This window comes from Tamandua tetradactyla, chromosome 23 (assembly GCF_023851605.1).
Source record: "Tamandua tetradactyla isolate mTamTet1 chromosome 23, mTamTet1.pri, whole genome shotgun sequence".
In the NCBI taxonomy this organism is placed as follows: Eukaryota; Metazoa; Chordata; class Mammalia; order Pilosa; family Myrmecophagidae; genus Tamandua; species Tamandua tetradactyla.
The window spans coordinates 4,140,199-4,153,321 of NC_135349.1; the positions used below are offsets into that span (position 1 = coordinate 4,140,199).

At 57.1% G+C, this 13,123-nt stretch overlaps 1 protein-coding gene across 1 annotated transcript in view; it reads left to right on the forward strand.

Annotated features, from left to right (window-relative positions):
- Window positions 1–13,123, forward strand: part of FOXK1 (forkhead box K1) — an 82,309-nt gene that overhangs the window by 56,310 nt on the left and 12,876 nt on the right. Inside the window, exons 2-3 of the mRNA XM_077140505.1 lie at window positions 478–663; window positions 12,484–12,640. Of these exons, the coding sequence (XP_076996620.1) occupies window positions 478–663; window positions 12,484–12,640 (343 nt within the window). The remainder of the gene's footprint in view (window positions 1–477; window positions 664–12,483; window positions 12,641–13,123) is intronic.

Below are 13,123 nucleotides of genomic sequence, written 5' to 3' on the forward strand. Positions count from 1 at the left end.
TTTAAGCCCAGAAGCTAATTGTGAAACCAGCCCATTGAACTCTGGGTTCCCCAGCATGTTCTGGGCAGTATTGCTGCCTCCAGCGGCCGCTGTTCGCTTCATGTCTTCCCAGTAGCGTAGGGGTGGGAGCTGTCTCCTGTGCTCCGGTCGCATGGGGAGCTGCTGCTCCAGGCTTCCCGTGACCTGTGCGGCCCGCCGGGGTCTTACAGCAGCTGCTGTCCTGGCCAGGGTGTGCCGGGTATGCCTGGGGCCACCGTGGCTGTGCTGCCGGCGCGCCCCACAGAGCCAAGTCAGGGCAGCCTGGACCTGGACTTGGATTATGGGTCCCCTAGGGGAGCAGGCAGAGGAGTGTCGCGGGCACACTGGCTGTCTGGCCTCGAGTGCCGAGACGCCTTAGGACGCTCCTTGCTGGGTTTGGGCTGGTTTTCCCTTCTGCTTTCTGTCCTCTGCCTGACCCACCTCTCCGTCCCCTTGCAGGTGCACCTTTCGGTTTCCAAGCACGGCCATCAAGATCCAGTTCACGTCGCTGCTGCATCGAGAAGAAGCTGCGGCGCCCCCGCTGCGGCCCCTGTCCCCTCAGATCTCCCCTCTGAAGATCCGCATCCCGGAGCCGGACCTCCGGAGCGCGGCCAGCCCCGTGCCCTCCCCTACTGGCACGATCAGGTGAGTGGCCGCACCGGGTGCCGTCCCCTGCACGGGGTCCCCTCCGGCCACAGGCCTGGGAAGCGCTGGCGGCCTCATGTGGTGTGGGGAGAGGGGCAAGCCCAGCAGGGATGCTGGTGCTTCCGATGGGAGGCTCTGCCGAATCCTCCCCTAGAGTGAAGACCCTCCACCCAACTAATCTCTCTTCCCGGCTGGAGATCACAGAGTGGAGCCTTTTGCAGCTATGATTTTTTTTCTAAGACAGTGAACACATTTTAAAGTAGTGTTTATATACCGGGATTTTTCGATTTCATTTGTGGAAATTCTTTGAGAAGTTTTGAATTTAATCTAGATTTTGAACAAAGGAAAGCCCTTCTCAGGTGTTCTCGTCTTGGCATATTATATGAGGACAGGTCCCTGGGGGGACTTCGGGGTGGAAAGCGCAGCACGCTGCGTGTGTCGTGTGGCTGGCGGAGCTCACTACTCCAGGGGCCACCCAGCTGCTCCTCCCTGTGGCCCCTACTGAACTCGGGGGCACGGCAGGCGTCTTCAGGTATTTCCTACTTTGCCATTCTCAGCAGTAAAAAGATGTGGATGTGCACGTCAGGAGCTAATACATTTCATGTCTTAGTGCGTCATCAAGAATGTCCTCCCACAAGCCTGCCTGTGTTCCTTTGCTGCCACGTGTGGCTGTGAGGCCCTTGCACACTTGGCACTGACACCGCAGCTTGTGCAAGCCCTGCAGGTCTCCCACCTGGGCTTTTGCACCAGCTGTGTGAGTGCCAGTATAGCGCGAAAGGCAAATAACACCTTAATATGATGAGGAAATAATTTTGGCCTCACACACACCTCCTGGAAGGTCTTGGATTCTCCGGAGCACATCTGTGAACCACCCTTTGAAAACCACACTCCAAGTGAGCTAGAGTTTTGCTTTATTCCTGCAGTCTCATCAGAGAGAGCAGCCCCCTTCTGCGCTTTTTAAAGGTTCGGGTTTAGAAGTACATACATATCAGCTGATATTTATATATAACCATTGAGGGGTTGGATTCCTTTCCCCGGTTTTATCATGATGAGTGTTTTATTTATGCAGGCTCCGTGCTGGGAAGCCTCCATGCCACGTCCATTTCGGCCTCACAGCTCTGCGGCAGCTGCGTTTCCTTAATCTGACTGCAGTTCTAGCAGCGATGTTGCTCAATCTGGTCTAAAGCCCATGAGCCTCATTGTTCTTTCAGACATTTAAATGGAAGTTAGCCCCCAAAACGTGAGGCCTCCACGCGCGTTCCCGGCCCAGTTGTGCGTGCTGAGGCTCTCACGCGGACCTTGGTGTGTATGATTGAGTTCTCTGTAGAGGAGTGTGAGCCGCTGTGGGCAGCGGACCAGCAGCTCCTCAGGAGGTCCAGGGCAGGTCCATGTGCCCCGGAGAACCCAAGACCCTTCCAGGAGGTGTGTGTGAGGCCAAAATCATTTCCTCAGCATATTAAGGTGTTCTTTGCCGCTTGCGCTGTGTGATCCGGCGCCCCCGGTCCTGAGTGGCACCCTGGGAAACTGAAGACTTGCACCCACACAGGAACCTGGGCACGGGTGTTTGTAATGGCCACAAAGGGGAAGCTACCCGAACGCCCGTTGGCTGGTGAATGGATAGCGTGTGGCTCTCCAGACAGTGGACTGTCCCTCGGCCGGATCTAGGCCACCGTATGGACGAGCCTCAGAAACGTGGCGTTGAGGGAAAGACACCAGATGATGCGCTGTATGTTTCCACTTAGGGAAAGTGTCCAGAAAGGCCGTCCCATAGAGGCAGAAAGCGGGCGCGTGGTGGCCGTGCAGTGCAGGGAGGGGAGGACGCCCAAGGGTGCAGAGCTGCGGACTCGTGCGCCCTGTGGGCGTGGCTCCGAGAGGCTGGGAGGAAGGTCTGAGTACGGAGCCCTTGACCCAGCAGCTTCTTCAAGCAGCCATGGGCGCAGCCAGGGAGGGCCCAGGTCCCCTGAGGCTGATGCTGAGTGAGCCAGCGCGGCCCCATGCTCTGTCCCAGAAGTCATCCTCGGTCCCGTTGTAGCCGAGAGGTCGGCACCGAGACGCTCTCGGGGAAGGAGTGGGTTGGCATCTCCACCTTAGACAAGCACGGGATTGTTAGTAATCAATTCATAATCCACCAAAGAGAGGCTTTTTAAAAGAGAAAAATGTTTTGGTTTGTACCTTGGGGACTTCATGAAGTAAAAATATCTCTGAGTGATATTGCAAATAAAAAGAGTAGCCAACTGATTAGTCTGTTCAAGTGAAGCTCTATGAACTGAAGCTGCTTTTGTGCTAGAAGGAAGGCAGTGGACTGTAAAGGAGTAAAGAAAAAATATTTGTCGCCAAGCACAGTTAGTGTGCTGTGCCCGGGGGGTTTCCATCCCGTCCCTGCTCACGGCGCCCAGGAGAGGCTTGTCGCTCGCCTGAGTGTGTCCCTGCACGGGATCGTTTGTGCCCAGCGCAGCGGTGGCCCCTCACATTTTGCCCTTTAATTCAGTGCTGCAGAGAAATGACTTGTGTTTGTATCTGTTTATCTTCACCAGTGGAATTCAACTGAGTGTTTGGAAACCTCAAAGGGCCTTGAGGTTTCGCCTGTCAAGGCACTTTCCAGTTCCAGTTCCTGCTGCGGGTGTGGCTGGTGTGTTTACAAACACTCCCCTCCCTTCCTTCCAGCTTCCTCTTGGGGACCCTCCCTAGAGCTCCTCAGGGCTGCCAGAGGGGAAGGGATGGGGTCAGTCCTGAGAAAGGGACACTGCTAGAAAGTGTCCTCTCCCAGCACGGCAGAGCCCACCGCGGGCCACCACCCTCCCGTCTGTCCCTTTCAGAGAAGCCGGCCACCCCCGTTTCTCTTGGCTCAGGCCTTGCCACCTCCCCTTCCTGCCCCCTCGCCCTCCCCTTCCCGCCCCTTCCCTCCTGCCCCCCTCGCTGCTGACTTCCCTAATTTGGTGTGTCTGCGCCTGCTGCTCTCCGGTTGGTTTGCTGAAGCTGGTGTGGTTCGGGTGCCTTTCCTTTCTGGAGCTGGTTTTCTCGGGAACCAGCCGCAGGCCTCCCTCCCGGCTGCGGTTCGAGGAGTCCAGGAGTGGACCTGGCTGTGGGAGGCCCTTCCTGGGGGCCACCCGCCTCCCCCCAGCTCGTGGGCGTTTGCTTCGCCCAGTGTGAAACTCTCCACCCAGAAAATGAATGAGTTCTCTCTTGAATAAATTCCGTGGTCTTAAGCAGCACTTTTTTTTTTTTTTTTTTTACCTTTTTTCTCTTTGCTAAGAAGAGTAAGAGAGTTTTCAGGAGAGAGTAAAGTGGTTGGTCATTTTCTGGGTTTTACAAGAGCAGAGACAAGTCTAAAGCAGTCCCCAGAGCTAGAATTTTAAGAAAACTTTTGAAACAGCCCAGGGAGAGGGGAACTGATTTTTGTTGATTAGGCCAGGGTTTCAGAAACTGCTCCTTTAAGAAGGTTTTCTTGGTTTTTCCAATATGGGGAGTAAAAATGAAAAAGTATGTATTTTATGAAAGTTAGTGAAGATCAGCAGCATGCTCCGTAAAGTAAAAGTTGCGCAGCTGGGTCTGGCATGGGTAGCCCTCCTCTACGGGGTCACCTGCCGGGGGTGGAGGCAGAGGTGGGGGGGGGACAGCCAGCCCCGGGCGGCCCCACCCTGCTGCAGGGTGTCTCGGGGTGCCCTTCGTGCAGTCCCAGCCAGACCTCAGAGACGGCCACGGCCCCCCAGCGAGGCCACGGTGTAGGGCGTGGGGGGCCAGTCCCGCCCCCTGCCTGCACCCACACAGCCCCCACCCGGCCTTCCTGTGCCAGGCCTCTGGGAAATGAGCATCTGTTCATCAAGGCAGGAACACTGGGGCTCCTTTCGATATCGGACAGATGTGTTCTTTCAATTTCTCCCTTCAGCCTACATCTGCCCAGGGTATTTTGTGGAGTAATCACAGAATATTGAGAGAATGGAGAATGAAGCTAGACTCCTGAGACCCATGCCCACTGCCCTTTCTTGTCCCTGTGGAGCGCTGCTGAGCTGGGTGTCCTGTGGGTCACTGTCGTGGTGCTGCCTTTGCGTGGCCGTGGGATCCAGCTCTCGGCATGTGGCCGTGGGATCCAGCTCTTGGCATGTGGCCGTGGGATCTAGCTCTCGGCACGTGGCCGTGGGATCTAACTCTTGGCTTGTGGTCGTGGGATCCAGTGCTCGGTACATGGTTGTGGGATCCGCTGCTCGGCACATGGCCAAGGGATCTAGCTCTTGGCACGTGGTCGTGGGATCCGCTGCTCAGCATGTGGCCGTGGAATCCAGCTCTTGGCATGTGACCATGGGATCCGATGGTCAGCAGGACTCCTGGGAGGCAGGAAGGACCTGGAGGTGTGAGGGAGGGCACTGGGCGCGGGGGGAGGCCACTGAGGCCAGCTGCCCTGGCCCTTAGCTGGGACTGAATGCATTTTGGGAACTCACAATCCTTTAAAATAGCTTCCCAGTGCTGAATTTATGTTAAGGGAGTATGAACGTTTTTGAAGATAGGTTTAGGAAATTTGTCCCTGTAAGTTTGCTTTCTCTTTTGTTTTTCATACGGAAATGCTGTATATGTGTTTTGTAAACTCAAGCATTTCAGAAATTGAAATTCGCCCAAGCAGCCGCCATGGCCCTTGGGTGCTTGTCCCCCCAGCCGTTCTGGATGCTCATCGCTTCCGAATGGGGGTTCGCACGGCTCTCCGCCCCAGCCTGCCCTCCTGCAGAGCCGGCCGCACAGCTGCACTGTGAAGCCCCCAGCCCGTGCCCCGCTGCAGGGGCGGCTTATCTCCAGGATTATTTGCTCCCCTGCAGCATGGGGTGACCCTCGGATAGAGACAGGGCTGTGGCCCTCAGTCTTTTTCTGAAACGTCTAAAGGTTTTAAACGGAGGCGGCAGAATCCTCGGGCTTGGTAACGTTGGAATGTGAGCCCAGGATCCTAAGTGCAGCCGTAGAGCCCTTGAGCGCCAGCCCCCACCGAGCGCCTGCGAGGAGGCTGAGGCCCGGGACAGGGCGTCCCGCAGCAGGTTTGCAGCATGCGTGTTTGTATGGAAGTCTTTTGTGCACGTGGTTGAAGGATGCAGAGGACCCCTGCCCGCCCGGCCTCGGCCGTGTCTCGTGGTGTGAGCCGCACCCTCCGCCCCTGTGTCTTGGCGTCTCTGTCACGGGGATGGAGGCTCACCCCTTCCCAAACTCCCGGCAGAGTCACGGTTTTTGGTTTAATAAGTGTAGGCATTCTTCTTATAGCTGGTAGTTGGAGTGCTTGGCTGTTTCCGTTCTTGCACTTGGGGCGCATGTTCCCCTAGGAAGGGCTGGGCCCTGCCTGTGTGGCTGCCTCTCCACGTCCCTGTCGCCAGTGCGTCCCCGTGCTGCCTGAGGGCCGGTCCCCGTGCTGGCTGAGGGTCAGTTTCTCCCCCAGACCCCACCCACCGCTGTGGCCCAGCCCCCCTCTGCCTGCAGGGACCCTCCTTCCAGACCCACTGCACCAGTTTGGACCTGGGTCGAGGTTCTCCCCATGGCCCAGGCTCCCTGCTCCTGGGAACCTGTCTTTCCCAACTCCTGTCGTCCTCTTTCCTGATTTCTCCTCGTTTCATGGGAGGACACCCTCGGGTCACTTCCTGGGAAAGGCTACCAGGCCAGTAAATTTTCTGTTAATCTTCCATGCCCCCAAATTATCTTTATTCTCCATTCACGCTAGATGAATCATGTTACTGGGTAGAGAATTCTTGGTTGGAAACATTTTTCCCTCTGAGTTTAAAATAGTTTCCCAGCTTCAGGAGTCACTGTTAAGAGGTTTGCTGTGATTTTTTCGATGGGGCTGTTTTAGTTTGTAAGCTGCTGGAATGTAGTATACCAGAAATGAAACAGCTTTTACAAAGGGAATTTATTGAGTTGCAAGTTTACAGTTCTAAGGCCATGGAAATGCCCAAATGAAGGCATCTGAGGAAGATACCTCAACTCCAAAGAAAGGGCCAGTGAAGTTCAAAGTTTCTGTCTCAGCTGGGAGGGCACATGGCAACGTCTGCTAGCTTTCTCTCATTTCAGAGTCTTCCCTGGGGGTGTTTTCCTTCTGCATCTCCAGAGGTTTCTGTCTGTATGAGCTCTCAAGCTGTTTCCAACATGGTTCCCTCTTAAAGGGCTCCAGGAAGCAACCCCACCTTGAATGGGTGGAGACGCATCTCCGTGGAAACCATCTAATCAAAAGGCCCCACCCACAGTTGGGTGGATCACATCTCCATGGAAACAATCAAAATGCTCCTACCCAGCAATACTGAGTGAGGATTAAAGGACATGGCTTTTCTGGGCTGCATCATACCTTCAAACCAGCCCAGGTGCTTTCCCCGCTGGAGCTGCTAACAGTCTCCGTAACCCCGTGTGCCATAGCATCACGCAGCTGCCTTTTCCATCTGAAAACCCTCTTCCTACAATCCCAGGAAGCTGTCAGACATCATTTCTGTGCGGTTTTCTCTCCCATGCCCCTGTTTGCCTGTTCTGGGACTTGTACTGTCTGGAGCCTTCCTGAGTGATGTGATTGAACCCCTTGTTCTCGTAACTTTTTCTCGCCATCTGTCTCTTCTTTCTTTATACTTGGAAGCTCTTGTTTACATCTCTTTGCATCCTTCTAATGAATTTCAATTTCTGCTTTTTTTTTTTTAATTTCCAAGAGCACTTTATTATTCTCTGAATGTGCTTTTAATAGCATTGTTATCCCATGAACATAATGTCTTTTAACCTCTTGGGGAGTATTAATTATGTTGTTGTTTTTTTATATTTTTTTCCTGTTTCTTTGATTCAGCCAGCTTCCTTTGAGTCCTTGCACTCTTTGTCTTGCTTTGCTCCCTGTCCTGTGTGGTAGAACCCTCCCTCAAACAGCAGGTGGTCCTTGGCCATCTTTCCACATGTAAGAAGGAGGTTCTAACTGCCGTGTGGGTGTCCTGGGAGGTGGCGGTGGCTTCCCGTCAGTGGGGAGCTTCCCTCCTGTAGCACCCTCCATGCAGCTGCCCTGCCGGGGGAGCACAGGAACCTGGCTGCCAGGCAGGCGTGGTGAAGTGTGTGGTCCCACTTTTGAAATAGAGATGGCTGGATAGATAGATGTCTGGCCCGGCTGAGGCCTAGGTTCTTTGGCTCAGCCTCCCCAGAGGCCCTAGTTCTCTTCTAGTTTTCTTCAGGCCAGGGGTTGGGGTCCTGACCACTCCAGGACTTTAGCCCACCCTCTTATGTCCACAGCAGTCACCCCCAAAGCTGGGCAGCCGTACAGTTTGTCCACTTCCATGCCGGGACCGTGACATGTGGTTTCAGGAGAATGCCAGAGAAAGCCAGTGTTCTCAGAGGGTCTCCCAGCCCCCGCCCCAGGCTGAGAGCACGTCCGTGTGGGCGCCTGGTGCCAGCTGGTGGTCGGGCAGCCTGGGGAGCAGCCACGGTTGGGCTCCCAGCGCAGATGTGAGGTGGCTGTGCTAGGGCTGGGTTTTCATCTGTTGTCAGTTCTTTTCTTGACTTGCATTCTGATCATAGTAAGACGTAGAATCGTTGTTTTCCCCACCATGCTGTTCACCCTTTTCAGATGTTTGTAAACATGTGATGCAATATTGTGCCGCTGAATCTCTGGCAGTCGCCAGCGTCCCTCTGGGCGGGCCAGCATGGGCTCGTGCTGGCAGCGCGGCTCAGACCGCAGCCAGGGCTGCCCACTCGCGGCCGCTGAAGTCTTTCTTGCCTGAAATAGAAATGTGGTTTAGGAATTTCTTTTCCATAAAAGGGGCAAATAAATCTATGGCTAGTGGTCTAAAGTGCATGTTCAACTTCATTTCCATTTTCACTTCTTAAAATGGGGAAGAAAGAGCCTTTGTTTCCCAGGACAGCTGCTGGGTCTTGTCACCCAGCCTCTGCTCCTTTTGCCATCCCTGAATTCAGACTTTCCTGAGGGCAGCTGGAAAGACGGGCCCTTCTCCCAGACGCTGAGGTGGCTGCGCAGTCTCCTGCCAGCGCTATTGGCACCCCATAGTAGGGGCCAGAGCCGGGAAGGTTTGGGGGGTGCTGTGCTGGGGGCAGCCGACTTCTCTCCTCAAGCTACGCCATGTCATGCTTTATTTTCAAGAGTTTTTTTTTCAGGTTCTAACATCAGGGAATTTCTCAGTGTAGTAGGTGGAGTTCCGTGGTAGAAACTCTTGAATTTTGGAGTAGCTTTTCCAGGCTGCCACCACAGTTCCTCTGCGGCCCTGGACCCCAGAGCCTCGTCAGCCCCCTCCCCTCTCCTCCCTTTCCCAGGACCTGGACCCCAGAGCCTCGTCAGCCCCCCCTCCCCTCTCCTCCCCTCCCCAGGACCCGGACCCCACAGCATCGTCAGCCCCCCTCTCCCCTCCCCTCTCCTCTCCTCCCCAGGACCCGGACCCCACAGCATTGTCAGCCCCCCTCTCCCCTCCCCTCCCCTCCCCAGGGCCCGGACCCCACAGCATCGTCAGCCCCCCTCTCCCCTCTCCTCCCCTCCCCAGGACCCGGACCCCACAGCATCGTCAGCCCCCCTCTCCCCTCTCCTCCCCTCCCTTCCCCAGGACCCGGACCCCACAGCATCATCAGCCCCCCTCTCCCCTCTCCTCCCCTCCCCAGGACCCGGACCCCACAGCATCGTCAGCCCCCCTCTCCCCTCCCCTCCCCTTCCCAGGACCCGGACCCCACAGCATCGTCAGCCCCCCTCTCCCCTCCCCTCCCCTTCCCAGGACCCGGACCCCACAGCATCGTCAGCCCCCCTCTCCCCTCCCCTCCCCTTCCCAGGACCCGGACCCCACAGCCTCGTCAGCCCCCCTCTCCCCTCTCCTCCCCTCCCCAGGACCCGGACCCCACAGCATCGTCAGCCCCCCTCTCCCCTCTCCTCCCTTTCCCAGGACCCGGACCCCACAGCATCGTCAGCCCCCCTCTCCCCTCCCCTCCCCTTCCCAGGACCCGGACCCCACAGCCTCGTCAGCCCCCCTCTCCCCTCTCCTCCCCTCCCCAGGACCCGGACCCCACAGCATCGTCAGCCCCCCTCTCCCCTCTCCTCCCTTTCCCAGGACCCGGACCCCACAGCATCGTCAGCCCCCCTCTCCCCTCCCCTCCCCTTCCCAGGACCCGGACCCCACAGCATCGTCAGCCCCCCTCTCCCCTCCCCTCCCTTCCCCAGGACCTGGACCCCAGAGGTGGTCAGCCCCCCCTCCCCACCCCCACCCCAGTGCTGAGCGTTCTGTGGCCTGGGATGGCCTGGGGAGTCGGAGCAGCCGGCCTGGCCTCTCCCACCGTGGTGGAGGAGGGCTGGGTGCGTGGGCCGAGGACGGCTGGCAGGGGCAGCTTCCGAAGCGACTGCTGGCAGGGCCGTGCCGCACCAGCAGATGCCCCTTCTCTGTGTTGGGAAGCCTCTCAGATCCCAGCGAGGCAGGAAGCAGCAGCCCCAGGCCCTGTCCCTGGCCCTGGCCCAGACCCCACCAGTCTGGTGTTATTCCCGGAAGAACTGGTCAGCACAAATCAGGGCAGCACTATAAAAAGCTCCCTTTTTACCTGCTTAGGAGCCAGGTTTTGCCGAGCCTCGTTTATTATTTCCATTTGAAGTCATTCTCTTGGGAACAGCAACTTTTTCTTTGGGGTCTGCTTCTGAGGTTGAGACCTATATTTTCTATGCTTTTACAAGAAAACTGCTTGGAAAAGGCGGGCTGGTCCCCACTGCCTGGAGCCGAGAGTCCTTGTCTCTGTTCTGGGGCTCTCGGCGCCTCTCTCGGGAGCCCTCACGCACGATCGGGAAAAGGAGCTCCTGCTCCTTCGTCCACAGTGTGCCCGGCTGCCACGTCCCGTCTCCACTCAAGCTGGGTTTTCCTACTGAGGAGGTTGGCCGTGGGTCTGTCCCCGGCCAGGGTGCCGCTGGGGGTTGACGGCTTGTTGCGCTTGCTGGCGACTGCGCAGGGCGGCAGGGACGCGTGTGCCCCAGATACCCCGTGGCAGCGTGAGTGGGAGTCCTGTCGCGCCCACGCACGTGTCCTTCCCTTGACTCCGACCTGCACTGCACACGGACGCTTGAGAAACCTACTGTGCAGGCGGCTGTGTTGCTAGAAAGGTCTCTCTGTTCTCTGTTTCCGCCCTGCTTTGCGAGCTTGGGTTTTGTATTTTGGGTTCAGAATGAAACATAGAAAAGGCTTTTTTTATTATTCAGCTTCCTACCTTTAAAAAGTTCATTTATTTTTAGTAATTAAATTTTCTCTACTCACAGAACTGACATATCTAGGCTAGCTTTGGAGATTATGGTGGAAAAGAGAAGAGGAATCTCAAGTCCATAAAATTCTGTCTGGCTCACACTCTTTGATTTCAGAAAGGAACAGTGACCCATATTTGAACTTATTTGCTGAATTTTTCTCAGCTCAGTCTTTTATTTGCTCCATTCATTCCTCTCCCCGTTACCCCAGAGCTCCTGCCTGAGCCTTGGGGAGCCCCTCGCCCCGTGAGTGGCAACTCTCCCCTGGAATGGGGACAGGGGCTCCTGGGAGTGGGCGCTCAGCAGAGCTGGCACTAGGTCTTCAGATCTTGGGGTGTGAAAAGGGCATTCCAGGCAGAAGAAAGGCACAGAGGTGGGGGCTGGGCACAAGAGCAGGCAGGAGCTCGGACTGCGCCTCTGGGTGGCCTCTGGGGAGGGGAAGGTGGGAGCCGGGCACCTGCTCGGGGCTGACCCGGTTGCTGCAGGGCTCTGGGCCGGGACGCCATGCTGAGCCTCGGGTCGGGGGTGCCTGGAGAGTACCGGGGCTGACCAGGGGCTCAGAGTGAGCCAGTCTCGGGGTAACAGTGGGGTCTCAGGGCGCGACCTGCTCGTTTTGGGTTTGATTTTGTGCCCCCAGTCTTAGCGCTTCAACTGATTTTTCTTTGTTTTGCAGTAGAAATGATTTTCAGAATCAGACTTTCAACATGGTTCAATAACCCGAGTCTGCCTTAGAAACAGCCCAGAGTTCCTCACTGGCCCGCTGAACAGAATTCCCCTGGCTGTTGGGCGCACCCCAGTGGCCGGGGAGTTGGTTCTCTCCCAGTCTGCGTGGACATGGACGCTGGCCTCCCTCGGACGTGATAGCACCGAGGAGGGAGAGCAGAGGGTTTGAAAGGGGTGGCAGCCTCCGAGGGGAGCCTTCCACATTTCCATCCTGCAAACGTGGGCCCAGTGATGAACTCCCTTCTCCCTTTTCTGTTCTCGTTCTCCCGGGCGCCAGTCAGCCTTGGGGAAGGAGGGAGGCTGTAATGTGGCCTGTGGCAGGTGAGCGTCCGGCCTTGCTGGGGTGGGGGTCTCTGGCCTGCCCAGCGGTGCACCTGCCCTCCGCCCAGCGGTGCTCCCGTGGTGCCACCTGGTGGACGCCCTGAGCAGGCAGCAGCAGCCACATCCCTGCCACCTGGGGCCTCACTGGCCTGCAGAGGCCACCTGGGCTCCACCCCGGGGGCTGACTGCCCGCGGGGCCGGAGGGCAGGCTGAGCAGAGGGGCCCGCCCTGTTTCCTCTCCATGCCCTGTGCCCACTCTGTCCCCACCCAGCACGCTGTGGCAGGGCCACAGTGCAGTGCCCCTGTGCGAGCTCAGGGTACCAGCCTCTAGGCCATGACCAGAGTTTGCTGACTGCGTTTGCCAGCCACTCGCCAACGCGGTGTGCCTTTTGTCCTCTGGTCGTGCTTTTCACACACTGTAGAGAAGGGCTAGTGCAGTCGGGTGGTACGTGTGGGATTGGAAGTGTCAAGAATTGTCTCTTCCCTCATTTATCACCCAGGCGGTGACTGAAATTCATCCCTAACCAAGGTTCTTCTTCTCGGGATGATGAATCTGTGCTGTGTGCTTTCCTCTGCAGTGTTCCCAACTCCTGCCCAGCCAGTCCTCGCGGCGCCGGGTCCTCGGGCTATCGCTTTGTTCAGAACGTTACCTCGGACCTCCAGCTGGCAGCAGAGTTTGCAGCCAAGGCCGCTTCAGAGCAGCAGGCAGACGCATCAGGAGGAGACAGCCCAAAGGTTACACAGCACAGCAGTGCATTTCTACAAGTTCAAATCAGGTGGAAAGAGTGGGTACCAAAGGCAGGAGGCCACAGGAGGGGGAGAGCACTTGGGGGAGAGTGAGGCCCCATGTGCTTGTTGAGTGTGAGGTCCCATTTTGCTCGTGGAGAGGGAGGCCCCCCTGTGTGCTCGTGGAGAGTGAAGTCTTTTGTGCTCGTGGGCAGCGAGGCCCCCGTGTGCTCGTGGACAGTGAGGTCCCCCCGTGCGCTCATGGCGAGTGAAGTCCTGTGTGCTCATGGCGAGTGAAGTCCCGTGTGCTCCCCGCTAGCAGGGAGAGGGGCTCCGTGGGTCGAGGTCCTGTCCTGTCCATCCCCCCCCACCCGGAGCCCCTGGGATCTTGGCGAGGGCCTTAGAGGTCCCCCTTCCACCTCTGTTGGACTAGGGCCCTGCATCCTGTTTTAATTACAGCCTTTGGGAAGATCAACTGTTTTTTTCTTATAA